The sequence below is a fragment of the Coregonus lavaretus genome (genome assembly GCF_964263955.1).
Source record: "Coregonus lavaretus genome assembly, chromosome: 7".
Taxonomy (NCBI): domain Eukaryota; kingdom Metazoa; phylum Chordata; class Actinopteri; order Salmoniformes; family Salmonidae; genus Coregonus; species Coregonus lavaretus.
Genome location: NC_139994.1, coordinates 60,815,709 through 60,843,615, shown reverse-complemented (window position 1 = coordinate 60,843,615; position 27,907 = coordinate 60,815,709). Strand labels below are relative to the sequence as shown.

The 27,907-nt window shown below is 44.4% G+C and overlaps 2 protein-coding genes across 2 annotated transcripts; both read right to left on the bottom strand.

Moving 5' to 3' along the window:
- Window positions 1-107: 107 nt before the first annotated feature.
- On the bottom strand, window positions 108-8,252 carry LOC311132609 (TBC1 domain family member 14-like; the record flags this gene model as incomplete). Its single annotated transcript, XM_084165858.1, has 3 exons — window positions 7,999-8,252; window positions 413-671; window positions 108-164 (listed from the first exon to the last, which is right to left on the bottom strand). Exons 1-3 carry the CDS (start codon window positions 8,085-8,087, stop codon window positions 108-110), a joined length of 405 nt encoding a protein of 134 aa, XP_084021984.1. The 5' UTR covers window positions 8,088-8,252.
- A 7,258-nt stretch (window positions 8,253-15,510) lies between these two features.
- Window positions 15,511-26,206, bottom strand: LOC311132608 (TBC1 domain family member 14-like; the record flags this gene model as incomplete). Its single annotated transcript, XM_084165857.1, has 6 exons — window positions 15,511-16,027; window positions 16,276-16,534; window positions 18,168-18,277; window positions 19,843-19,971; window positions 23,205-23,276; window positions 26,201-26,206. 6 exons carry the CDS (start codon window positions 26,204-26,206, stop codon window positions 15,971-15,973), a joined length of 633 nt encoding a protein of 210 aa, XP_084021983.1. The 3' UTR covers window positions 15,511-15,970.
- Between the last annotated feature and the right edge of the window lie 1,701 nt (window positions 26,207-27,907).

Sequence of the window (27,907 nt, the reverse complement as noted above, 5' to 3'; positions counted from 1 at the left end):
AGACAGCCTGTCCTGGGCTAGGGTCCAGTGTTTCATAGGGTCAGGTAGAGTACTGGGTTGGAGAATGAGCTAGTGTCTGATGTTTCGCTCCTGGATGACCGTTGTACTCAGCGCTTTAGGACTGGACTGATCCACTCCTGCTCCTTCTGTAAGGCCTGACGAACCTGAGGAGAAACAAGGGACCATGGTATGCAACATAGCATCAGCATCATTGGAGTTCTATACCTATACTTTACACATGAAGGACCAGGCCAAGATGCTAGTAGTTCCATCACTTGAGCCTTGACACTTAAGTTGAAAAACCACTGAGGCCAACTCTGTTTACCCCTAACTGAAGAATGTCTGTTTTCCAAAGGTGATGTCAGTTGACTTTAGGGGACCTGTTACATCCAAACAGTCTGTGTCATCTCACCTGTGCCCATTTCCTGTTCTTGCTGGTCATGTGGACGCCGTGGATGTGCGAGAAGAGCTGATCGGGGGGGATGTGGTCGGGCAGGCGGGTGAGGAACTGGGCGTTGTGGATGAAGTCCATGCGGGTCAACACGTCCTCGTACAGGCGCAGGATGCCAAGGGCCACCCGGAATAGGAACTCGTCTCCGTCACGACAGAACACATCCCACACCCGACACGCCAGGTCCAACGGCAGTGACTTACTGTACAGGGTGAAGATCCTACAGAGATGTGAGAGAGAGCGAGAGAGAGAGATGGAGAAAGCGAGAGAGAGAGATGGAGAAAGCGAGAGAGAGAGAGATGGAGAAAGCGAGAGAGAGAGAGAGATGGAGAAAGCGAGAGAGATGGAGAAAGCGAGAGAGAGAGAGATGGAGAACGCGAGAGAGAGAGAGATGGAGAACGCGAGAGAGATGGAGAAAGCGAGAGAGAGAGAGATGGAGAACGCGAGAGAGAGAGAGATGGAGAACGCGCGAGAGAGAGAGATGGAGAACGCGAGAGAGAGATGGAGAAAGCGAGAGAGAGATGGAGAAAGCGAGAGAGAGAGAGAGAGATGGAGAAAGCGAGAGAGATGGAGAAAGCGAGAGAGATGGAGAAAGCGAGAGAGAGAGATGAAGAACGCAAGAGAGAGAGATGAAGAATGCGAGAGAGAGATGGAGAACGCGAGAGAGAGAGATGGAGAAAGCGAGAGAGAGAGATGGAGAAAGCGAGAGAGAGAGATGGAGAAAGCGAGAGAGATGGAGAAAGCGAGAGAGAGAGAGATGGAGAAAGCGAGAGAGAGAGATGGAGAAAGCGAGAGAGGTGAGAAAGCGCGAGAGAGAGATGGAGAAAGTGAGAGAGATGGAGAAAGCAAGAGAGAGAGAGAGAGATGGAGAAAGCAAGAGAGAGAGAGAGAGAGAGATGGAGAAAGCAAGAGAGAGATGGAGAAAGCGAGAGAGAGATGGAGAAAGCTAGAGAGAGATGGAGAAAGCGAGAGAGAGATGGAGAAAGCGAGAGAGAGAGTGGAGAGAGAGACACACAAACAAAAAAAATCTTCATTTGGATATACCTTTCCATATTGAAACATTGAGGTACAAAGGAGCCAAATGTTTGGGAGATTACACAGACACCTGCCGTTATTTTCACACACATTCATAGACGTGAGTAGTCCACAGAGACAAACACACACATTCATGGACGTGAGTAGTCCACAGAGACAAACAAACCAAGCATTCGCAGATAAGCACCCAGTCATTTGAAAAACATTACCACTATCAGTCAGATATATAGACCACATAGTCCTCACACCACTATAACACTATCAGTCAGATATATAGACCACATAGACCTCACACCACTATAACACTATCAGTCAGATATATAGACCACATAGTCCTCACACCACTATAACACTATCAGTCAGATATATAGACCACATAGTCCTCACACCACTATAACACTATCAGTCAGATATATAGTCCACATAGTCCTCACACCACTATAACACTATCAGTCAGATGATGTAGTAACACATGGTTACAGTTGTGAACAGGGTGCTAAGTGCTATGAGTGCAGTGGTGGATTGTGCAAATCACCGCTAACAGGATGTGCAGGCTTTTATTCCAGCCCAGCACAAACACCAAAAACTGTCTGTCTGTCTGTCTGTCTGTCTGTCTGTCTGTCTGTCTGTCTGTCTGTCTGTCTGTCTGTCTGTCTGTCTGTCTGTCTGTCTGTCTGTCTGTCTGTCTGTCTGTCTTTTTGTCTGTCTGTCTGTCTGTCTGTCTGTCTGTATGTCTGTCTGTGTGTCTGCCTGCACTGTACTCACAAGGCTGTGGTCCACTCTGAAGAAGGCCATCTGACAGGGCTTGTTCAGCAGGTTGGCGAAAGCTATGAAGGCGTCTGCCATGTCCAGGTTGAGGATCAGCACCGCCGCGATGAACGACATGCCCTGCACCTGAACACACAGAGACTGACGTTAACTATGGAAGTAGTGATGGTGACTATGTTACAAGCCGCCGTGTTGACGCCTGCTACAGTACCGTAGCCACATTGACGCCTGCTACAGTGCCGTAGCCACTTTGACGCCTGCTACAGTACCGTAGCCACATTGACGCCTGCTACAGTACCGTAGCCACGTTGACGCCTGCTACAGTACCGTAGCCACGTTGACGCCTGCTACAGTACCGTAGCCACGTTGACGCCTGCTACAGTACCGTAGCCACGTTGACGCCTGCTACAGTACCGTAGCCACGTTGACGCCTGCTACAGTACCGTAGCCACGTTGATCAACTGTATGTCAGTACTGTGAACACAGAGGGAGGAGAGAGTGTGATGTTTATTATTAGTAGTGGGGTGGTGTTAGGGGCATTTACTGTTAGTGTTAATGGTGGTGTTAGGGGCATTTACTGTTTGTGTTAATGGTGGTGTTAGGGGCATTTACTGTTAGTGTTAATGGTGGTGTTGGGGGCATTTACTGTTAGTGTTAATGGTGGTGTTGGGGGCATTTACTGTTAGTGTTAATGGTGGTGTTAAGGGCATTTACTGTTAGTGTTAATGGTGGTGTTGGGGGCATTTACTGTTAGTGTTAATGGTGGTGTTAGGGGCATTTACTGTTAGTGTTAATGGTGGTGTTAGGGGCATTTACTGTTAGTGTTAATGGTGGTGTTGGGGGCATTTACTGTTAGTGTTAATGGTGGTGTTGGGGGCATTTACTGTTAGTGTTAATGGTGGTGTTAGGGGCATTTACTGTTAGTGTTAATGGTGGTGTTGGGGGCATTTACTGTTAGTGTTAATGGTGGTGTTAGGGGCATTTACTGTTAGTGTTAATGGTGGTGTTAGGGGCATTTACTGTTAGTGTTAATGGTGGTGTTGGGGGCATTTACTGTTAGTGTTAATGGTGGTGTTAGGGGCATTTACTGTTAGTGTTAATGGTGGTGTTAGGGGCATTTACTGTTAGTGTTAATGGTGGTGTTAGGGGCATTTACTGTTAGTGTTAATGGTGGTGTTAGGGGCATTTACTGTTAGTGTTAATGGTGGTGTTGGGGGCATTTACTGTTAGTGTTAATGGTGGTGTTAGGGGCATTTACTGTTAGTGTTAATGGTGGTGTTAGGGGCATTTACTGTTAGTGTTAATGGTGGTGTTGGGGGCATTTACTGTTAGTGTTAATGGTGGTGTTGGGGGCATTTACTGTTAGTGTTAATGGTGGTGTTAGGGGCATTTACTGTTAGTGTTAATGGTGGTGTTGGGGGCATTTACTGTTAGTGTTAATGGTGGTGTTAGGGGCATTTACTGTTAGTGTTAATGGTGGTGTTAGGGGCATTTACTGTTAGTGTTAATGGTGGTGTTGGGGGCATTTACTGTTAGTGTTAATGGTGGTGTTAGGGGCATTTACTGTTAGTGTTAATGGTGGTGTTAGGGGCATTTACTGTTAGTGTTAATGGTGGTGTTAGGGGCATTTACTGTTAGTGTTAATGGTGGTGTTAGGGGCATTTACTGTTAGTGTTAATGGTGGTGTTGGGGGCATTTACTGTTAGTGTTAATGGTGGTGTTGGGGGCATTTACTGTTAGTGTTAATGGTGGTGTTAGGGGCATTTACTGTTAGTGTTAATGGTGGTGTTGGGGGCATTTACTGTTAGTGTTAATGGTGGTGTTGGGGGCATTTACTGTTAGTGTTAATGGTGGTGTTGGGGGCATTTACTGTTAGTGTTAATGGTGGTGTTAGGGGCATTTACTGTTAGTGTTAATGGTGGTGTTAGGGGCATTTACTGTTAGTGTTAATGGTGGTGTTAGGGGCATTTACTGTTAGTGTTAATGGTGGTGTTAGGGGCATTTACTGTTAGTGTTAATGGTGGTGTTAGGGGCATTTACTACAAGAACTATTAATAATGCGAAGGGCAAAAACGATTCTAGAACACTTAAAGGTAGACTCAGTGAGATGACGTAGATGACACAAAGTAAACAGCAGTACTGGGTCAATTTCCAAAACAACTAAGAGCGTTGAAGCGCGAGGCTAAACTTCTCAGCTGTTTTGGTCGTGTAGGTACCACGTTGCAGCAGCGTGAAGTGCACCTGTGCACACGTGCAGATGCTCCGTGTGACTGTGAGTGAGCAAAGTATTGCATCGCGCTCATCTCAATATCTGTGGTGCTTTCTGCTGCAACGTCATCCACCTTTAACGTGAAAACTCTTTCAAAATGCCTTGGAGACAGTCAGATTGACATAGGGTCAGTCCAGGAAGTTGAGACATTTCTCTGTAAAGCACACTGTGGGCTTTTTCTCAGCACGGCTGTGGTGTTGTGCAGTTGTGAAAGCCACAGTACATGATCACATCTCTATCAGAGCACGCTGACACTAGAGGACTTAACCACACACTGGAAACTCATTTAAAATCAGACTCAGAGCCAACAAACAAACAAGCTGAAAGTTGACCTTTGCAATAGTTCTACTGGGTTCAAGGTTCAAAGAGCATGATGACGTATTGATGAGTGATGGAATCAAAAGAGAGAACCGTCTAGGTCAGTGCTGCATTGGAATACACAGATGTAAGCACACAAACACCCACCCACACACACACAAACACCCACAAACACCCACACAAACACCCACACAAACACCCACACACAAACACCCACACACAAACACCCACACACAAACACCCACACACCAGTGAAAGTGCCAGGTGGGGTGGTCAAATGTATCAGAGGTATGAGTCATCCTGATGGAGTGATGGAGGCCTGCAGCTCGGCTCTCCCCCTCTATGGAGACCTGCAGCTCAGCTCTCCCTCTCTATGGAGACCTGCAGCTCGGCTCTCCCTCTCTATGGAGACCTGCAGCTCGGCTCTCCCCCTCTATGGAGACCTGCAGCTCGGCTCTCCCTCTCTATGGAGACCTGCAGCTCGGCTCTCCCTCTCAATGGAGACCTGCAGCTCGGCTCTCCCCCTCTATGGAGACCTGCAGCTCGGCTCTCCCTCTCTATGGAGACCTGCAGCTCGGTTCTCCCTCTCTATGGAGACCTGCAGCTCGGCTCTCCCTCTCTATGGAGACCTGCAGCTCGGCTCTCCCTCTCTATGGAGACCTGCAGCTCGGTTCTCCCTCTCTATGGAGACCTGCAGCTCGGCTCTCCCTCTCTATGGAGACCTGCAGCTCGGCTCTCCCTCTCTATGGAGACCTGCAGCTCGGCTCTCCCTCTCTATGGAGACCTGCAGCTCGGCTCTCCCCCTCTATGGAGACCTGCAGCTCGGCTCTCCCTCTCTATGGAGACCTGCAGCTCGGCTCTCCCCCTCTTTGGAGACCTGCAGCTCGGCTCTCCCCCTTTTTGGAGACCTGCAGCTCGGCTCTCCCCCTCTATGGAGACCTGCAGCTCGGCTCTCCCTCTCTATGGAGACCTGCAGCTCGGCTCTCCCCCTCTATGGAGACCTGCTGCTCAGCTCTCCCTCTCTATGGAGACCTGCAGCTCGGCTCTCTCTCTCTATGGAGACCTGCAGCTCGGCTCTCCCTCTCTATGGAGACCTGCAGCTCGGCTCTCTCTCTCTATGGAGACCTGCAGCTTGGCTCTCCCCCTCTATGGAGACCTGCTGCTCAGCTCTCCCTCTCTATGGAGACCTGCAGCTCGGCTCTCTCTCTCTATGGAGACCTGCAGCTCGGCTCTCCCTCTCTATGGAGACCTGCAGCTCGGCTCTCTCTCTCTATGGAGACCTGCAGCTCGGCTCTCCCCCTCTATGGAGACCTGCTGCTCAGCTTTGGCCGTAAGGACCCTCGTGCTTCCAAAGAAAAGCACTAATATACAACTCAGGGCCATTATCACTGATACACTATGCATGCACACAAAGACGACGAGGAATTCATAAGGTGTGTGTGTGTGTGAGCTGATGATATGAAGTAGGAACATGTACAGTGGGGAGAAAAAGTATTTGATACACTGCCGATTTTGCAGATTTTCCTACTTACAAAGCATGTAGAGGTCTGTAATGTTTATCATAGGTACACTTAAAATGTGAGAGACGGAAACTAAAACAAAAATCCAGAAAATCACATTGTATGAATTTTAAGTAATTAATTTGCATTTTATTGCATGACATAATTATTTGATCACCTACCAACCAGTAAGAATTCCGGCTCTCACAGACCTGTTAGTTTTTCTTTAAGAAGCCCTCCTGTTCTTCACTCATTACCTGTATTAACTGCACCTGTTTGAACTCGTTACCTGTATAAAAGACACCTGTCCACACACTCAATCAAACAGACTCCAACCTCTCCACAATGGCCAAGACCAGAGAGCTGTGTAAGGACATCAGGGATAAAATTGTAGACCTGCACAAGGCTGGGATGGGCTACAGGACAATAGGCAAGCAGCTTGGTGAGAAGGCAACAACTGTTGGCGCAATTATTAGAAAATGGAAGAAATTCAAGATGACAGTCAATCACCCTCGGTCTGGGGCTCCATGCAAGATCTCACCTCGTGGGGCATCAATGATCATGAGGAAGGTGAAGGATCAGCCCAGAACTACACGGCGGGACCTGGTCAATGACCTGAAGAGAGCTGGGACCACAGTCTCAAAGAAAACCATTAGTAACACACTACGCCGTCATGGATTAAAATCCTGCAGCACACGCAAGGTCCCCCTGCTCAAGCCAGCGCATGTCCAGGCCCGTCTGAAGTTTGCCAATGACCATCTGGATGATCCAGAGGAGGAATGGGAGAAGGTCATGTGGTCTGATGAGACAAAAATAGAGCTTTTTGGTCTGAACTCCACTCGCCATGTTTGGAGGAAGAAGAAGGATGAGTACAACCCCAAGAACACCATCCCAACCGTGAAGCATGGAGGTGGAAACATCATTCTTTGGGGATGCTTTTCTGCAAAGGGGACAGGACGACTGCACTGTATTGAGGGGAGGATGGATGGGGCCATGTATCGCGAGATCTTGGCCAACAACCTCCTTCCCTCAGTAAGAGCATTGAAGATGGGTCGTGGCTGGGTCTTCCAGCATGACAACGACCCGAAACACACAGCCAGGGCAACTAAGGAGTGGCTCCGTAAGAAGCATCTCAAGGTCCTGGAGTGGCCAAGCCAGTCTCCAGACCTGAACCCAATAGAAAATATTTGGAGGGAGCTGAAAGTCCGTATTGCCCAGTGACAGCCCCGAAACCTGAAGGATCTGGAGAAGGTCTGTATGGAGGAGTGGGCCAAAATCCCTGCTGCAGTGTGTGCAAACCTAGTCAAGACCTACAGGAAACGTATGATCTCTGCAATTGCAAACAAAGGTTTCTGTACCAAATATTAAGTTCTGCTTTTCTGATGTATCAAATACTTATGTCATGCAGTAAAATGCAAATGAATTACTTAAAAAATCACACAATGTAATTTTCTGGATTTTTGTTTTAGATTCCATCTCTCACAGTTGAAGTGTACCTATGATAAAAATTACAGACCTCTACATGCTTTGTAAGTAGGAAAACCTGCAAAATCGGCAGTGTATCAAAAACTTGTTCTCCCCACTGTGTGTGTGTGTGTGTGTGTGTGTGTGAGCTGATGACATGAAGTAGGATCATGAGTGTGTGTACTAATACTTACGTAGCCCACGTCTGGCCTATAGCAGGTGTATGCTCCCAGAACGCTGTGCAGAACGTCGTAGTACGGACCTCCCTATGAAGAAAAAACATGGGTGATATTTTAACAACTACAATACATACATTTACATTTTAGTCATTTAGCAGACGCTCTTATCCAGAGCCACTTACAGTTAGTGCATCTTAAGATAGCTAGGTGAGACAACCACATATCAGTCGTAGCAAGTACATTTTCCCTCAATGAAGTAGTTATCAGCAAAGTCAGTGCTAGTAGGAAAAGACAAGTGCATTTATATATTTTTATATATACAGTACCAGTCAAAAGTTTGGACACACCTACTCATGCAAATCAATCAATTGTTATTTGTCACATGCACCGAATACAACAGGTGTAGACCCTACAGTGAAATGCTAACTTACAAGCCCTTAACCAACAATGCAGTTTTAAGAATACCAAAACAAAAAAATACAAAATAAATACAAATAACAATAGCGAGGCTATATACAGCTCGGGAGAAAATTAAGAGACCACTGCAAAAATATAAGTTTCTCTATATCCACTCCCCTCAGAAATCCCGCTGGTGAAGAAGCCGGATGTGGAGGTCCTGGGCTGGCGGGGTTACACGTGGGTTTATTTTCTTTATCTGTGTGGTACGACCTAACCAAACACGACAGAATTTCACAGATATTTCAGATGACATACTATGGTTGATACAAAGAAGAAAAAGAGATCTAAGATAACTTAGACGTCTGTGTCCGTCAAATTGAACATGGAATACTGTATAAAAAACGAGCCTGTAAAAGTGGTATGATTTATTAAGTTCCAAAAAAGATAGAAGGCCAGTACATGCAGTATTGTTCATACATGCTAAATGTTTGTGAGAGAAGAAAATAACAAAGCTTATAATAAAAAAGGGATAATGTATAGATAAGAGATCAGGTAGGCGTCCGCGCTACAGCAAACACATAAAGGGAGCGCTTGACAACAATGACGAAATTCCAACAAAAAGGCTTACCAAGAAAAACTTCCAAAACGACTAATTAGAGGCAGAAAATATTTGGAGAACTCAACAATGCTGACGTCTTCCTCAGAGTGACCTGACAATTGCACTTAACTCCTATTCATAGCATAGTGACCTACTGAGACACAACAAAGTACAAATAAAAATAACATGATTCAACGTTAGGGTTTTTCTAATGTAGTTGCCTTGATTTTTATGGTCTCAGCGCCGCCCCTTTCACAAACACTCAAATACACCCAATGTATATATATGACCTATTTGCCAAAAAGAAGACGCCAGATTTATAGTATTATTATTTGCCATTTACCTTGAATTTCCCGTTGGCCTTATTTTAATTTTTACATTGATGTGTCTCAGTAAGCCACTAGGCTATATAGGAGTAAAGTGCAATTGTCAGGTCACTCTGAGGAAGACGTCAGCTTGACATTGAAACGTCAGTCACCTGTACTCATCCAAATAAGAAATTCATCTCTGCCTTTTTTGTGGAGTGCTCCAACTCCATTCTGACTCAAATTAGTCCTTTTGGAAGTGTTCCTTGGTAAACCATTTTGTTGAATGATACACAACATGATACATAACATGATCATTACATCTGATACATGTGTTATACATATACTAAATTATCATCATGATTGCTAGGATATCATTTGACACTTTTTGTCACTACATGTAAAACAGTTACTTAACACAGAGCTGAAAATGAAATAGGAGCAGGATATGACATGTTTAGACTTCAGCCTTCTTCCAGGAAGTGGTTACTGGAATTTCCTGTCATCGATGGACTTCATGATGTTCTCAATCGAAGGATCATCTGGATTGGCACAGAGGCGGTAGCTCTTTCTTGTGACCAAGCTGGAAGAGAGCAGACAATATCCGAGTAAACATCCCTGTGTGTAGTGTGTGTGTGTGTGTGTGTGTGTGTGTGTGTGTGTGTGTGTGTGTATGTGTATGTGTAGTGTGTTGCAGTGTTTAGGTGTATGTGTAATACTGTACTTACATGACTCCCCTCTTAGGGCAGTCAGATCTGGTCATTTCATATTCCCTGATGAATTGTGCGGGGATTTTTCTTGTGTAATACTTGAAACAGCATTCTTCAGGACCATTTCCATCTGTATAAAGAGACCATCTATAATTTTTCTGACATACTATAGACCACAGGAGGTTGGTGGTCCCTTAATTGGGGAGGACGGGCTCGTGGTATTGGCTGGAGCGGTATCAGGGGAATGGTATCAAATACAGTACATCAAACACATGATTTCCAGGTGTTTGATACCATTCCATTTGCTCCGTTCCAGCCATTGTTATGAGCCGTCCTCCCCTCAGCAGCCTCCTGTGCTATAGACAGGTTAGCTGACAACGTCACGAAAACGATGCCAGTGCTTCAAAGGGGCAAAAGGCTGTGTGTTAGGATTCTGGATGGTCGGATGGCTAGCAACAATGACAAGAAGCTGCCATGTGGGGAATCGTAAGTGCCTCATTTCAGCCAATTTTATCTTGTTCTTGACTGATGTCACGTCTTTGCTAATATGGCAGAAATGTTTTAGCTAGCTAGCTAACCAAAAAGTGTAACAATGTATTTGTAAAATAAAGTGCAACTTTGTTTTTAATAAACATTGGAGACTAAATATAGTTTACATGTTGTCAACAACCTAAGCCAAGCCCAGCTGTTTTGCCCCATTGTTGCACACATGTCGGTTGTGTTGCTAAACAACCAACCCGTCTATAAGTCAGAACTTAAACATGGAATATTTCATTTCAGCTTTATAATGCAACAATTCAGAGTAGGACTGCTGATCTAGGAGCAGTTTTGCCTTTTAGATCACAATGAATAAGATTATATAAACAGCAGGGAACTGGTCCTAGATCAGCAGACTCTTGATAAGTACAGTCCCATATCTCTCCCATACATCCTTAACCCTAATTGCTCCTGTAAGTCACTCTGGATAAGAGCATCTGCTAAATGACTCAAATGTTAATGTAACACTATGATTAACACTAAATGTTAGACAATGTTCTGAAGAGAAGGATTGATAGTAGTTAAGAATCGATTCCAAAGCAGGGATAACTTACTGTTGGCCAACGCGGCGGACCACAGGGCTGCTCCCAGGATGCACAGCAGGAGAAGGATCTGAGCAGACCGCATGATTGGTTGATGATGAGCAGACAATGACCAACACTGTTAACACCTCAGCAACTGTAAAGGATTCTAAACTTAGGACAGAGTCTTTTGTCCTTTATGATCGGAGGAGGGGAGGGAGGGCAGGGAGGTGTGTGGTTTTGGTGGGGAGAGGGTGGGGTGTGGGGGGGGGGAAGAGTGTGTAGGTGACAAAAGTTTCCACTTAATCTCAAAAGTAGAAGAAAAAAAAATTGTTCACAGGAAATGCACATGGGTTTAGCCCACCACAGTGGACGCCTTGCACAGTTCTTTGTAGCACGCATTGCCTAAAAACTCAGCATCAGTGTGATACATACAGTGGGGGAAAAAAGTATTTAGTCAGCCACCAATTGTGCAAGTTCTCCCACTTAAAAAGATGAGAGAGGCCTGTAATTTTCATCATAGGTACACGTCAACTATGACAGACAAAATGAGAAAAAATAATCCAGAAAATCACATTGTAGGATTTTTAATGAATTTATCAGCAAATTATGGTGGAAAATAAGTATTTGGTCAATAACAAAAGTTTCTCAATACTTTGTTATATACCCTTTGTTGGCAATGACACAGGTCAAACGTTTTCTGTAAGTCTTCACAAGGTTTTCACACACTGTTGCTGGTATTTTTGCCCATTCCTCCATGCAGTTCTCCTCTAGAGCAGTGATGTTTTGGGGCTGTCGCTGGGCAACACGGACTTTCAACTCCCTCCAAAGATTTTCTATGGGGTTGAGATCTGGAGACTGGCTAGGCCACTCCAGGACCTTGAAATGCTTCTTACGAAGCCACTCCTTCGTTGCCCGGGCAGTGTGTTTGGGATCATTGTCATGCTGAAAGACCCAGCCACGTTTCATCTTCAATGCCCTTGCTGATGGAATGAGGTTTTCACTCAAAATCTCAAGATACATGGCACCATTCATTCTTTCCTTTACACGGATCAGTCGTCCTGGTCCCTTTGCAGAAAAACAGCCCCAAAGCATGATATTTCCACCCCCATGCTTCACAGTAGGTATGGTGTTCTTTGGATGCAACTCAGCATTCTTTGTCCTCCAAACATGACGAGTTGAGTTTTTACCAAAAAGTTCTATTTTGGTTTCATCTGACCATATGACATTCTCCCAATCCTCTTCTGGATCATCCAAATGCACTCTTGCAAACTTCAGACGGGCCTGGACATGTACTGGCTTAAGCAGGGGGACACGTCTGGCACTGCAGGATTTGAGTCCCTGGCGGCGTAGTGTGTTACTGATGGTAGGCTTTGTTACTTTGGTCCCAGCTCTCTGCAGGTCATTCACTAGGTCCCCCCGTGTGGTTCTGGGATTTTTGCTCACCGTTCTTGTGATCATTTTGACCCCACGGGGTGAGATCTTGCGTGGAGCTCCAGATCGAGAGAGATTATCAGTGGTCTTGTATGTCTTCCATTTCCTAATAATTGCTCCCACAGTTGATTTCTTCAAACCAAGCTGCTTACCTATTGCATATTCAGTCTTCCCAGCCTGGTGCAGGTCTACAATTTTGTTTCTGGTGTCCTTTGACAGCTATTTGGTCTTGGCCATAGTGGAGTTTGGAGTGTGACTGTTTGAGGTTGTGGACAGGTGTATTTTATACTGATAACAAGTTCAAACAGGTGCCATTAATACAGGTAACGAGTGGAGGACAGAGGAGCCTCTTAAAGAAGAAGTTACAGGTCTGTGAGAGCCAGAAATCTTGCTTGTTTGTAGGTGACCAAATACTTATTTTCCACCATAATTTGCAAATAAATTCATAAAAAATCCTACAATGTGATTTTCTGGAGAAAAACATTCTCAATTTGTCTGTCATAGTTGACGTGTACCTATGATGAAAATTACAGGCCTCTCTCATCTTTTTAAGTGGGAGAACTTGCACAATTGGTGGCTGACTAAATACTTTTTTTCCTCACTGTAAGGTCTGAAGTTATTGACCCCCTACACCCTCTTCTTGGGCTAAAAAGCAGTTTCCTGGAAATAATAATAATTTGTTCTACAACTATGGAAAAACATGTTAAACATTGAACAAATAAAGGGGCATCATACTGTTCATCAAGTTGAATATGTACAGATATTGTATTTAATAAAACTGAAGCTAAACACTGAGTATATAAACATTAAGAACACCTGCTCGTTCCATGACAGACTGACCAGGTGAAAGCTATGATCTTTTATTGATGTCACTTGTTAAATCCACTTCAATCAGTGTAGATGAACGGGAGGAGACGGGTTAAAGAGGGATTTTTAAGCCTTGAGACAATTGAGACGTGGATTATGTATGTGTGCCATTCAGAGGGTGAATGGGCAAGACAAAATATTTAAGTGCCTTTGAACGGGGTATGGTAGTAGGTGCCAGGCGCACCGCTTTGTGTCAAGAACTGCAACACTGCTGGGTATGTCGCACTTTTGGAACACACGAATTGAGGCTGTTCTGGAGGGCAATGGGGGTGCAATTCAATATTAGGAAGGTGTTCCAAATGTTTGGTTCCTCAGTGTACACTTCAAGTGAGATGCAGTTCCAGTTTTCACCCTGCTGCCGTCCCACCCATGTCCCACTCCAGTTCTCCACAACCAAAAAGGGTCATATATAAAAACAAGGAGACAGTCAAACTGACAATGCAAAACAAAGCTTAAAGGAAATCAGATAACATATCATACCTTCATTGCTTTATTGCAGTACTGCGGTGTTCACCACATAGGCAGATCAGGGGGAAGGTGAAGAGATCTTCATACAGTGATCAGAATGTCTGCGTGCACAGTGGGGTGAGGAGGTGAAACGACGAGGGGGTATTGTCAGACATCCTGTTGCTACTGCTGGCTGAATATCAGTATGCACTACAAACTGTGTCAACAGCCAAAGGGGTCACTAAATGCCTTGGGGCTCTGGAGTATGGAGGGTTTAGTACAGTACCTGCATTTGAAACAAGTCTCACATTCAGAATCATCTACTGAGGAGTTCGCTTTTTGGCAGGTGATGGTGGCCAGAAGACATGAAAGCAGTAGTAGAATCTGTGAACTGAACACCAAACCAAAGCCTCTTTCTGAACGACACCCTAACATTGAGCTCACACATCTAAACCAAGGCTGGTGTGTTCAGAAACAGGAAAACCAGAGCTCCTAACATGACTCAGGTCCTTTATCTACATTAACAAAGGCATTATAGGAAAAAACAGAGTAACACCTCTGAGTTACACTCTGCTCATCACCATGGAGTAAGACAGCTTCTGATTGGGTTACAGCACTTACTGAGTGAGCACATCCAATAGGGGAAGGGCATACTGTGGACACAGAGATACCAGCAACGCCTTATTATTGATAGAAGGGACATATCAAATCATCAACAATCTCTTTTCCTTTCTGGAGTCTTCTAAGCAGCTTCACAATCAAACCGGTACTTATGGGTTGGGGGGTGACTGAAGTGGATTATATCAAATGGGACGATACCAGTGAGGTTTGTTTTATTAACCTAACCTTTTTTCTTCATTATAACGTAATGACAAATAAAGAGATTGTCTCCATATTAAGAGATGACACTTAAATTAGAAACTAAGACAACAGAAATTCATTACGATGAAAAATGAACTGTGCAGAAAACAGGAAAAAAGAGGCAGCCGATATACTGTAGTATATCGATTCTCCTAATCTACCTGAGCTGTTCCAGTTTAAACCACTTTAGGGTATGTATTAGACATTAAATATCACTTCATTCCTTTTTCAGGCAGCTTATTTCCTCTTTGTCAAACATTTCTTTAAAAAGTGAACCTTTAATGGCACTACACACAAAAACTACATCTGTTGCATTTCAGTTGAATCTTCATAAGAATACAAATTCATTGACTACGCCCTCCTTTCAAGTCGATGAACCATTCTCCCCAAATCAACAAACGCCCACGTCTTCTCCTTGGGAGCCTTTCCTTCATGGAATGGTACAGAGACAAATAACAAACAAAGGGAACCAACTAAGATACGGCAAACAAATTTAAAAGACATCGAAACCACATCAGTCCAAACAAAACAAAAAAGGCTAATGATAAAAATCGCAGCTGACTTGCAGGAATGACCAATGACAACGGAGTCTTGGAGTAGAGATAGAGGTAGAAGAGAGAGAGAGAGAGAGAGAGAGGTGGGAGATAGAGAGAGAGGTGGGAGATAGAGAGAGGTAGAAGAGAGAGAGAGAGAAGAGAGAGAGAGAGAGAGGTAGAAGAGAGAGAGGTAGAAGAGAGAGAGAGAGGTAGAAGAGAGAGAGAGAGAGAGAGAGAGAGAGAGAGGTAGAAGAGGTAGGAGAGAGAGAGAGAGAGAGGTAGAAGAGGTAGGAGAGAGAGAGAGGTAGAGGAGAGAGGTAGCATAGAGTGAGAGAGGGGTAGAAGAGAGCGCGAGAGAGAGAAAAGAGTGGGAAAGTGATAAAGACAAAAAGAGGAGAGAGAGAGGAGGTCCAGTTGGGTAACTAGTATCCCTGCTATAGACAGGTGGGAGTATACAGTGCATTCGAGAGCATCTTTCTGCCTGCTTTAATTCTGGGACAGGGGCACAGCATGTGTGCTGTTCCAGACCTCCAGGGTCTCTGCTCCATGACCCACGTCTAGGGGGACCACAGTGGCTGGTTGTCCCCAGCCCAGAGTGCTCTGAGCCTGGGGTAGGTCCGTCCCAGGGAGGGTATGTGTCTGGGGGCCGGGAGGGCAGCTCTCACAGACAGCCTGTCCTGGGCTAGGGTCCAGTGTTTCATAGGGTCAGGTAGAGTACTGGGTTGGAGAATGAGCTAGTGTCTGTTGTTTTGCTCCTGGATGACCGTTGTACTCAGCGCTTTAGGACTGGACTGATCCACTCCTGCTCCTTCTGTAAGGCCTGAAGAACCTGAGGAGAAACAAGGGACCATGGTATGCAACATAGCATCAGCATCATTGGAGTTCTATACCTATACTTTACACATGAAGGACCAGGCCAAGATGCTAGTAGTTCCATCACTTGAGCCTTGACACTTAAGTTGAAAAACCACTGAGGCCAACTCTGTTTACCCCTAACTGAAGAATGTCTGTTTTCCAAAAGTGATGTCAGTTGACTTTAGGGGACCTGTTACATCCAAACAGTCTGTGTCATCTCACCTGTGCCCATTTCCTGTTCTTGCTGGTCATGTGGACGCCGTGGATGTGCGAGAAGAGCTGATCGGGGGGGATGTGGTCGGGCAGGCGGGTGAGGAACTGGGCGTTGTGGATGAAGTCCATGCGGGTCAACACGTCCTCGTACAGGCGCAGGATGCCAAGGGCCACCCGGAATAGGAACTCGTCTCCGTCACGACAGAACACATCCCACACCCGACACGCCAGGTCCAACGGCAGTGACTTACTGTACAGGGTGAAGATCCTACAGAGATGTGAGAGAGAGCGAGAGAGAGAGATGGAGAAAGCGAGAGAGAGAGATGGAGAAAGTGAGAGAGAGAGAGATGGAGAAAGCGAGAGAGATGGAGAAAGCGAGAGAGAGAGAGATGGAGAAAGCGAGAGAGAGAGAGATGGAGAACGCGAGAGAGAGAGATGGAGAACGCGAGAGAGAGAGATGGAGAAAGCGAGAGAGAGATGGAGAAAGCGAGAGAGAGAGATGGAGAAAGCGAGAGAGAGAGATGGAGAACGCGAGAGAGAGAGATGGAGAACGCGAGAGAGAGAGATGGAGAACACGAGAGAGAGATGGAGAAAGCGAGAGAGAGATGGAGAAAGCGAGAGAGAGAGAGATGGAGAAAGCGAGAGAGAGCGAGATGGAGAAAGCGAGAGAGAGAGAGATGGAGAAAGCGAGAGAGAGAGATGGAGAAAGCGAGAGAGATGGAGAAAGCGAGAGAGATGGAGAAAGAGAGAGAGAGAGATGGAGAAAGCGAGAGAGAGAGATGGAGAAAGCGAGAGAGAGAGATGGAGAAAGCGAGAGAGAGAGAGATGGAGAAAGCGAGAGAGATGAGAAAGCGCGAGAGAGAGATGGAGAAAGCGAGAGAGAGAGAGATGGAGAAAGCGAGAGAGATGAGAAAGCGCGAGAGAGAGATGGAGAAAGCGAGAGAGAGAGAGATGGAGAAAACAAGAGAGAGAGAGAGAGATGGAGAAAGCAAGAGAGAGAGAGAGAGAGATGGAGAAAGCGAGAGAGATGGAGAAAGAGAGAGAGAGATGGAGAAAGCTAGAGAGAGATGGAGAAAGCGGGAGAGAGATGGAGAAAGCGAGAGAGAGATGGAGAAAGCGAGAGAGAGAGATGAAGAAAGCGAGAGAGAGAGAGTGGAGAGAGACACACACACACAAAAAAAATCTTCATTTGGATATACCTTTCCATATTGCAACATTGAGGTACAAAGGAGCCAAATGTTTGGGAGATTACACAGACACCTGCCGTTATTTTCACACACATTCATAGACGTGAGTAGTCCACAGAGACAAACACACACATTCATGGAAGTGAGTAGTCCACAGAGACAAACAAACCAAGCATTCGCAGATAAGCACCCAGTCATTTGAAAAACATTACCAAAGAGCCATAGTCTGCTCTGAGACACACAATCAGGACAAAGACATTTGAACAGACAAGGTCCATAAATCAGCAAACTCCCAAACTAACTGCAACTGTCTTTTCCTGGGACACTTTAGTTTGTATACGGGCCACTAGCTTATGATATTTCTGAGGTGCAGGGCTGCTATCATGACTTCCATCTCCCCTCATCTCTCCATCAGTGTATAAATAACTGATGTGTGAAAAAAGGTCTCTCATCACAGCGCTGTGGTGAGAGTAGGGGTCGAGCTGATCATCTACACAACCCACTTACACATCCTGTCTTCTCAGTACACAGTAACACAATCTAAAGAGTAAAAAGGCCACAGAAAAAAGCACCTACAAAGTGCCAATATTTTAATCATGTCGTTTTTCACATTCGTAAATGGTACCTAATCTTTTACTTCATTTAGTCTACACCCATTAGTTACTTGACAAAAACAATTGAGAGAGAGAGAGAAAGAGAGAGACGGGGTCTCACCAGTCGATTAAATAAATATCGGGGGTTAAGTTGTTTTCCTTGAAATGTGCAAACAGCTTAGGTAGGTTTTCTTCAAAGAACACTTCAAAAGCCGCAAAGTACGTCAACATCTGAGGAGAGAGAGAAGAAACATCTGAGTCAGATATATAGACCACATAGTCCTCACACCACTATAACACTATCAGTCAGATATATAGACCACATAGTCCTCACACCACTATAACACTATCAGTCAGATATATAGACCACATAGTCCTCACACCACTATAACACTATCAGTCAGATATATAGACCACATAGTCCTCACACCACTATAACACTATCAGTCAGATATATAGACCACATAGTCCTCACACCACTATAACACTATCAGTCAGATATATAGACCACATAGTCCTCACACCACTATAACACCATCAGTCAGATATATAGACCACATAGTCCTCACACCACTATAACACTATCAGTCAGATATATAGACCACATAGTCCTGACACCACTATAACACTATCAGTCAGATATATAGACCACATAGTCCTCACACCACTATAACACTATCAGTCAGATATATAGACCACATAGTCCTCACACCACTATAACACTATCAGTCAGATATATAGACCACATAGTCCTCACACCACTATAACACTATCAGTCAGATATATAGACCACATAGTCCTCACACCACTATAACACTATCAGTCAGATATATAGACCACATAGTCCTCACACCACTATAACACTATCCGTCAGATATATAGACCACATAGTCCTCACACCACTATAACACTATCAGTCAGATATATAGACCACATAGTCCTGACACCACTATAACACTATCAGTCAGATATATAGACCACATAGTCCTCACACCACTATAACACTATCAGTCAGATATATAGACCACATAGTCCTCACACCACTATAACACTATCAGTCAGATATATAGACCACATAGTCCTCACACCACTATAACACTATCAGTCAGATATATAGACCACATAGTCCTCACACCACTATAACACTATCAGTCAGATATATAGACCACATAGTCCTGACACCACTATAACACTATCAGTCAGATATATAGACCACATAGTCCTCACACCACTATAACACTATCAGTCAGATATATAGACCACATAGTCCTCACACCACTATAACACTATCAGTCAGATATATAGACCACATAGTCCTCACACCACTATAACACTATCAGTCAGATATATAGACCACATAGTCCTCACACCACTATAACACTATCAGTCAGATATATAGACCACATAGTCCTCACACCACTATAACACTATCAGTCAGATATATAGACCACATAGTCCTCACACCACTATAACACTATCAGTCAGATATATAGACCACATAGTCCTCACACCACTATAACACTATCAGTCAGATGATGTAGTAACACATGGTTACAGTTGTGAACAGGGTGCTAAGTGCTATGAGTGCAGTGGTGTATTGTGCAAATCACCGCTAACAGGATGTGCAGGCTTTTATTCCAGCCCAGCACAAACACCAAAAACTGTCTGTCTGTCTGTCTGTCTGTCTGTCTGTCTGTCTGTCTGTCTGTCTGTCTGTCTGTCTGTCTGTCTGTCTGTCTGTCTGTCTGTCTGTCTGTCTGTCTGTCTGTCTGTCTGTCTGTCTGCACTGTACTCACAAGGCTGTGGTCCACTCTGAAGAAGGCCATCTGACAGGGCTTGTTCAGCAGGTTGGCGAAAGCTATGAAGGCGTCTGCCGTGTCCAGGTTGAGGATCAGCACCGCCGCGATGAACGACATACCCTGCACCTGAACACACAGAGACTGACGTTAACTATGGAAGTAGTGATGGTGACTATGTTACAAGCGGCCACATTGACGCCTGCTACAGTACCGTAGCCACATTGACGCCTGCTACAGTGCCGTAGCCACGTTGACGCCTGCTACAGTACCGTAGCCACGTTGACGCCTGCTACAGTACCGTAGCCACGTTGACGCCTGCTACAGTACCGTAGCCACGTTGATCAACTGTATGTCAGTACTGTGACATTTCTCTGTAAAGCACACTGTGGGCTTTTTCTCAGCACGGCTGTGGTGTTGTGCAGTTGTGAAAGCCACAGTACATGATCACATCTCTATCAGAGCACACTGACACTAGAGGACTTAACCACATACTGGAAACTCATTTAAAATCAAACTCAGAGCCAATAAACAAACAAGCCGAAAGTTGACCTTAGTAATGCAATAGTTCTACTGGGTTCAAGGTTCAAAGAGCATGATGACGTATTGATGAGTGATGGAATCAAAAGAGAGAACCGTCTAGGTCAGTGCTGCATTGGAATACACAGATGTAAGCACACAAACACCCACCCACACACACACACAAACACCCACACACACCCACACAAACACCCACAGACCAGTGAAAGTGCCAGGTGGGGTGGTCAAATGTATCAGAGGTATGAGTCATCCTGATGGAGTGATGGAGGCCTGCAGCTCGGCTCTCCCCCTCTATGTAGACCTGCAGCTCGGATCTCCCTCTCTATGGAGACCTGCAGCTCGGCTCTCCCCCTCTATGGAGACCTGCAGCTCGGCTCTCCCCCTCTATGGAGACCTGCTGCTTAGCTCTCCCTCTCTATGGAGACCTGCAGCTCAGCTCTCCCCCTCTATGGAGACCTGCAGCTCGGCTCTTCCCCTCTATGGAGACCTGCAGCTCGGCTCTCCCTCTCTATGGAGACCTGCAGCTCGGCTCTCCCTCTCTATGGAGACCTGCTTCTTAGCTCTCCCTCTCTATGGAGACCTGCTGCTTAGCTCTCCCTCTCTATGGAGACCTGCTGCTTAGCTCTCCCTCTCTATGGAGACCTGCTGCTTAGCTCTCCCTCTCTATGGAGACCTGCTGCTTAGCTCTCCCTCTCTATGGAGACCTGCAGCTCGGCTCTCCCTCTCTATGGAGACCTGCAGCTCGGCTCTCCCACACTACACTTACTGGCTGTTTCCATAGAGCAGAGCTAGTATCTGTCCCAAATGACAATTTATTCCCTAGATAGTGCACAACTTTTGACCAGTACCCAATTGGCTCTAGTTAAAACTAGTGCACTTTATAGGGAATAGGGCACCATTTGGGACAAGCCCTTAGGCTAACGTATGACCCAGAGCCAGTCCAGAAAATAGCCTAAGGTCCAATGCTTTTCGATCTCCTTACACCATAGGACGGAGAGAAGCAATGGTTTCTGATAAAGCCGTCATCATTTGGCCGTAAGGACCCTCGTGCTTCCAAAGAAAAGCACCAATATACAACTCAGGGCCATTATCACTGATACACTATGCATGCACACAAAGACGACGAGGAATTCATAAGGTGTGTGTGTGTGAGCTGATGATATGAAGTAGGAACATGTAAAGTGGGGAGAACAAGTATTTGATACACTGCCGATTTGGCAGGTTTTCCTACTTACAAAGCATGTAGAGGTCTGTAATTTTTATCATAGGTACACTTAAACTGTGAGAGACGGAAACTAAAACAAAAATCCAGAAAATCACATTGTATGAATTTTAAGTAATTAATTTGCATTTTATTGCATGACATAAGTATTTGATCACCTACCAACCGGTAAGAATTCCGGCTCTCACAGACCTGTTAGTTTTTCTTTAAGAAGCCCTCCTGTTCTCCACTCATTACCTGTATTAACTGCACCTGTTTGAACTCGTTACCTGTATAAAAGACACCTGTCCACACACTCAATCAAACAGACTCCAACCTCTCCACAATGGCCAAGACCAGAGAGCTGTGTAAGGACATCAGGGATAAAATTGTAGACCTGCACAAGGCTGGGATGGGCTACAGGACAATAGGCAAGCAGCTTGGTGAGAAGGCAACAACTGTTGGCGCAATTATTAGAAAATGGAAGAAGTTCAAGATGACGGTCAATCACCCTCGGTCTGGGGCTCCATGCAAGATCTCACCTCGTGGGGCATCAATGATCATGAGGAAGGTGAAGGATCAGCCCAGAACTACACGGCAGGACCTGGTCAATGACCTGAAGAGAGCTGGGACCACAGTCTCAAAGAAAACCATTAATAACACACTACGCCGTCATGGATTAAAATCCTGCAGCACACGCAAGGTCCCCCTGCTCAAGCCAGCGCATGTCCAGGCCCGTCTGAAGTTTGCCAATGACCATCTGGATGATCCAGAGGAGGAATGGGAGAAGGTCATGTGGTCTGATGAGACAAAAATAGAGCTTTTTGGTCTAAACTCCACTCGCCGTGTTTGGAGGAAGAAGAAGGATGAGTCCAACCCCAAGAACAACATCCCAACCGTGAAGCATGGAGGTGGAAACATCATTCTTTGGGGATGCTTTTCTGCAAAGGGGACAGGACGACTGCACTGTATTGAGGGGAGGATGGATAGGGCCATGTATCGCAAGATCTTGGCCAACAACCTCCTTCCCTCAGTAAGAGCATTGAAGATGGTCGTGGCTGGGTCTTCCAGCATGACAACGACCCGAAACACACAGCCAGGGCAACTAAGGAGTGGCTCCGTAAGAAGCATCTCAAGGTCCTGGAGTGGCCTAGCCAGTCTCCAGACCTGAACCCAATAGAAAATCTTTGGAGGGAGCTGAAAGTCCGTATTGCCCAGCGACAGCCCCGAAACCTGAAGGATCTGGAGAAGGTCTGTATGGAGGAGTGGGCCAAAATCCCTGCTGCAGTGTGTGCAAACCTAGTCAAGACCTACAGGAAACGTATGATCTCTGTAATTGCAAACAAAGGTTTCTGTACCAAATATTAAGTTCTGCTTTTCTGATGTATCAAATACTTATGTCATGCAGTAAAATGCAAATGAATTACTTAAAAAATCACACAATGTAATTTTCTGGATTTTTTGATAAAAATTACAGACCTCTACATGCTTTGTAAGTAGGAAAACCTGCAAAATCGGCAGTGTATCAAATACTTGTTCTCCCCACTGTGTGTGTTTGTGTGTGTGTGTGTGTGAGCTGATGACATGAAGTAGGATCATGAGTGTGTGTACTAATACTTACGTAGCCCACGTCTGGCCTATAGCAGGTGTATGCTCCCAGAACGCTGTGCAGAACGTCGTAGTACTGACCTCCCTATGAAGAAAAAACATGGGTGATATTTTAACAACTACAATACATACATTTACATTTTAGTCATTTAGCAGACGCTCTTATCCAGAGCCACTTACAGTTAATGCATCTTAAGATAGCTAGGTGAGACAACCACATATCAGTCGTAGCAAGTACATTTTCCCTCAATGAAGTAGTTATCAGCAAAGTCAGTGCTAGTAGGAAAAGACAAGTGCATTTATATATATATATATTTTTATATATACAGTACCAGTCAAAAGTTTGGACACACCTACTCATGCAAATCAATCAATTGTTATTTGTCACATGCACCGAATACAACAGGTGTAGACCCTACAGTGAAATGCTAACTTACAAGCCCTTAACCAACAATGCAGTTTTAAGAATACCAAACAAAAAAATACAAAAGAAATACAAATAACAATAGCGAGGCTATATACAGCTCAGGAGAAAATTAAGAGACCACTGCAAAAATATAAGTTTCTCTATATCCACTCCCTTCAGAAATCCCGCTGGTGAAGAAGCCAGATGTGGAGGTCCTGGGCTGGCGTGGTTACACGTGGGTTTCTTTTCTTTATCTGTGTGGTACGACCTAACTAAACACGACAGAATTTCACAGATACTTCAGATGACATACTATGGTTGATACAAACATGAAAAAGAGATCTAAGATAACTTAGACGTCTGTGTCCGTCAAATTGAACATGGAATACTGTATAAAAAACGAGCCTATAAAAGTGGTATGATTTATTAAGTTCCAAAAAAAAGAAGGCCAGTACATGCAGTATTGTTCATACATGCTAAATGTTTGTGAGAGAAGAAAATAACAAAGCTTATAATAAAAAAGGGATAATGTATAGATAAGAGATCAGGTAGGCGTCCGCGCTACAGCAAACACATAAAGGGAGCGCTTGACAACAATGACGAAATTCCAACAAAAAGGCTTACCAAGAAAAACTTCCAAAACGACTAATTAGAGGCAGAAAATATTTGGAGAACTCAACAATGCTGACGTCTTCCTCAGAGTGACCTGACAATTGCACTTAACTCCTATTCATAGCATAGTGACCTACTGAGACACAACAAAGTACAAATAAAAATAACATGATTCAAGGTTAGGGTTTTTCTAATGTAGTTGCCTTGATTTTTATGGTCTCAGCGCCGCCCCTTTCACAAACACTCAAATACACCCAATGTATATATATGACCTATTTGCCAAAAAGAAGACGCCAGATTTATAGTATTATTATTTGCCATTTACCTTGAATTTTCCATTGACCTTATTTTAATTTTTCCATTGATGTGTATCAGTAAGCCACTAGGCTATACATAGGAGTAAAGTGCAATTGTCAGGTCACTCTGAGGAAGACGTCAACTTGACATTGAAACGTCAGTCACCTGTACTCATCCAAATTAGAAATTAATCTCTGCCTTTTTTGTGGAGTGCTCCAACTCCATTCTGACTCAAATTAGTCCTTTTGGAAGTGTTCCTTGGTAAACCCTTTTGTTGAGTGATACACAACATGATACATAACATGATCATTACATCTGATACATGTGTTATACATATACTAAATGATCATCATGATTGCTAGCATATCATTTGACACTTTTTGTCACTACATGTAAAACAGTTACTTAACACAGAGCTGAAAATGAAATAGGAGCAGGAGTTGACATGTTTAGACTTCAGCTTTCTTCCAGGAAGTGGTTACTGGAATTTCCTGTCATCGATGGACTTCATGATCTTCTCAATCGAAGGATCATCTGGATTGGCACAGAAGCGGTAGCTCTTTTTTGTGACCAAGCTGGAAGAGAGCAGACAATGTCCGAGTAAACATCCCTGTGTGTATTGTGTGTGTGTGTGTGTGTGTGTGTGTGTGTGTGTGTGTGTGTGTGTGTGTGTGTGTGTGTGTGTGTGTGTATGTGTGTGTGTGGCAGTGTGTAGGTGTAATACTATACTTACATGACTCCCCTCTTAGGGCAGTCAGATCTGGTCATTTCATATTCCCTGATGAATTGTCCGTGGATTTTTCTTGTGTAATACTTGAAACAGCATTCTTCAGGACCATTTCCATCTGTATAAAGAGACAATCTGTAATTTTTCTATAATTTTTCTGACATACTATAGACCACAGGAGGTTGGTGGTCCCTTAATTGGGGAGGACGGGCTCGTGGTATTGGCTGGAGCGGTATCAGGAGAATGGTATCAAATACAGTATATCAAACACATGATTTCCAGGTGTTTGATACCATTCCATTTGCTCCGTTCCAGCCATTGTTATGAGCCGTCCTCCCCTCAGCAGCCTCCTGTGCTATAGACAGGTTAGCTGACAAAGTCACGGAAACGATGCCAGCGCTTCAAAGGGCGAAAGGCTGTGTGTTAGGATTCTGGATGGTCAGATGGCTAGCAACAATGACAAGAAGCTGCCATGTGGGGAATCGGAAGTGCCTCATTTCAACCAATTTGATCTTGTTCTTGACTGATGTCACGTCTTTGCTAATATGGCAAAAATGTTTTAGCTAGCTAGCTAACCAATAAGTGTAACAATGTATTTGTAAAATAAAGTGCAACTTTGTTTTTAATAAACATTGGAGACGAAATATAGTTTACATGTTGTCAACAACCTAAGCCAAGCCCAGCTGTTTTGCCCCATTGTTGCACACATGTCGGTTGTGTTGCTAAACAACCAACCCGTCTATAAGTCAGAACTTAAACATGGAATATTTCATTTCAGCTTATAATGCAACAATTCAGAATGTCTGCGTGCACAGTGGGGTGAGGAAGTGAAAGGAAGAATGGGTGTTGTCCGACATCCTGTTGCTACTGCTGGCTGAATATCAGTATGCACTACAAACTTTGTCAACAGCCAAAGGGGTCACTAAATGCCTTGGGGCTCTGGAGTATGGAGGGTTTAGTACAGTACCTGCATTTGAAACAAGTCTCACATTCAGAATCATCTACTGAGGAGTTCGCTTTTTGGCAGGTGATGGTGGCCAGAAGACATGAAAGCAGTAGTAGAATCTGTGAACTGAACACCAAACCAAAGCCTCTTTCTGAACAACACCCTAACATTGCGCTCACACATCTAAACCAAGGCTGGTGTGTTCAGAAACAGGAAAACCAGAGCTCCTAACATGACTCAGGTCCTTTATCTACATTAACAAAGGCATTATAGGAAAAAACTGAGTAACACCTCTGAGTTACACTCTGCTCATCACCATGGAGTAAGACAGCTTCTGATTGGGTTACAGCACTTACTGAGCGAGCACATCCAATAGGGGAAGGGCATACTGTGGACACAGAGATACCAGCAACGCCTTATTATTGATAGAAGGGACATATCAAATCATCAACAATCTATTTTCCTTTCTGGAGTCTTCTAAGCAGCTTCACAATCAAAGCGGTACTTATGGGTTGGGGGGTGACTGAAGTGGATTATATCAAATGGGACGATACCAGTGAGGTTTGTTGTGTTAACCTAACCTTTTTTCTTCATTATAACGTAACAACAAATAAAGAGATTGTCTCCATATTAAGAGATCTGAACCCCGCACTGTGCAACTGGGTCCTGAACTTTCCTGACAGGCCGCCCCCAGGTGGTGAAGGTAGGAAACAACATCTCCACTTCGCTGATCCTCAACACTGGGGCCCCACAAGGGTGCGTGCTCAGCCCCCTCCTGTACTCCTTGTTCACCCATGACTGCGTGGCCAAGCATGCCTCCAACTCAATCATCAAGTTTGCAGACAACACAACAGGAGTAGGCTTGATTACAAACAATGAAGAGTCAGCCTAGAGGCGGTAGCTCTTTATTGTGTCCAAGCTGGAAGAGAGCAGACAATATCCGAGTAAACATCCCTGTGTGTATTGTGTGTGTGTGCATGTGTAGTGTGGTGCTGTTTGTATGTGTATGTGTGTGTGTGCGTGTGTGTGTGTGTATGTGTGTGTGTGTGTGTGTGTGTGTGTGTGTGTGTGTGTGTGTGTGTGTGTGTGTGTGTGTGTGTGCGTGTATGTGTGTGTTTGTGTGTGTGTGTGAGTGTGTGTGTGTGTGTGTGTGTGTGTGTGTGTGTGTGTGTTTAATACTATACTTACATGACTCCCCTCACAGGGCAGGCAGAACTGGTCATTATATATTTCCTGATGAGTTGTACGGGGATTCTTCTTGCGTAAATAATTAAACAGCATTGTCCTTTCCAGCCATTGTCATCAGCCATCCTACCCTCAGCAGCCTCCTGTGCTATATACAAATAAAGTTGGTATTAACAAAACATTCGAAAAACAAAGCAGTATGTCAACTTTTTTGATCCACTGAATTGTAACATTTGCTCAGCTCCAATACAGCTGACATATTTGTATAAACATACTGTAGATGGTAAACTTACTAAACATAGATTGTAAACTTACTAAACATAGATGGTAAACTTACTAAACATTGATGGTAAACTTACTAAACATAGATGGTAAACTTACTAAACATAGATGGTAAACTTACTAAACATAGAGGGTAAACTTACTAAACATAGATGGTAAACTTACTAAACATAGATGGTAAACTTACTAAACATAGATGGTAAACTTACTAAACATAGATGGTAAACTTACTAAACATAGATGGTCAACTTACTAAACATA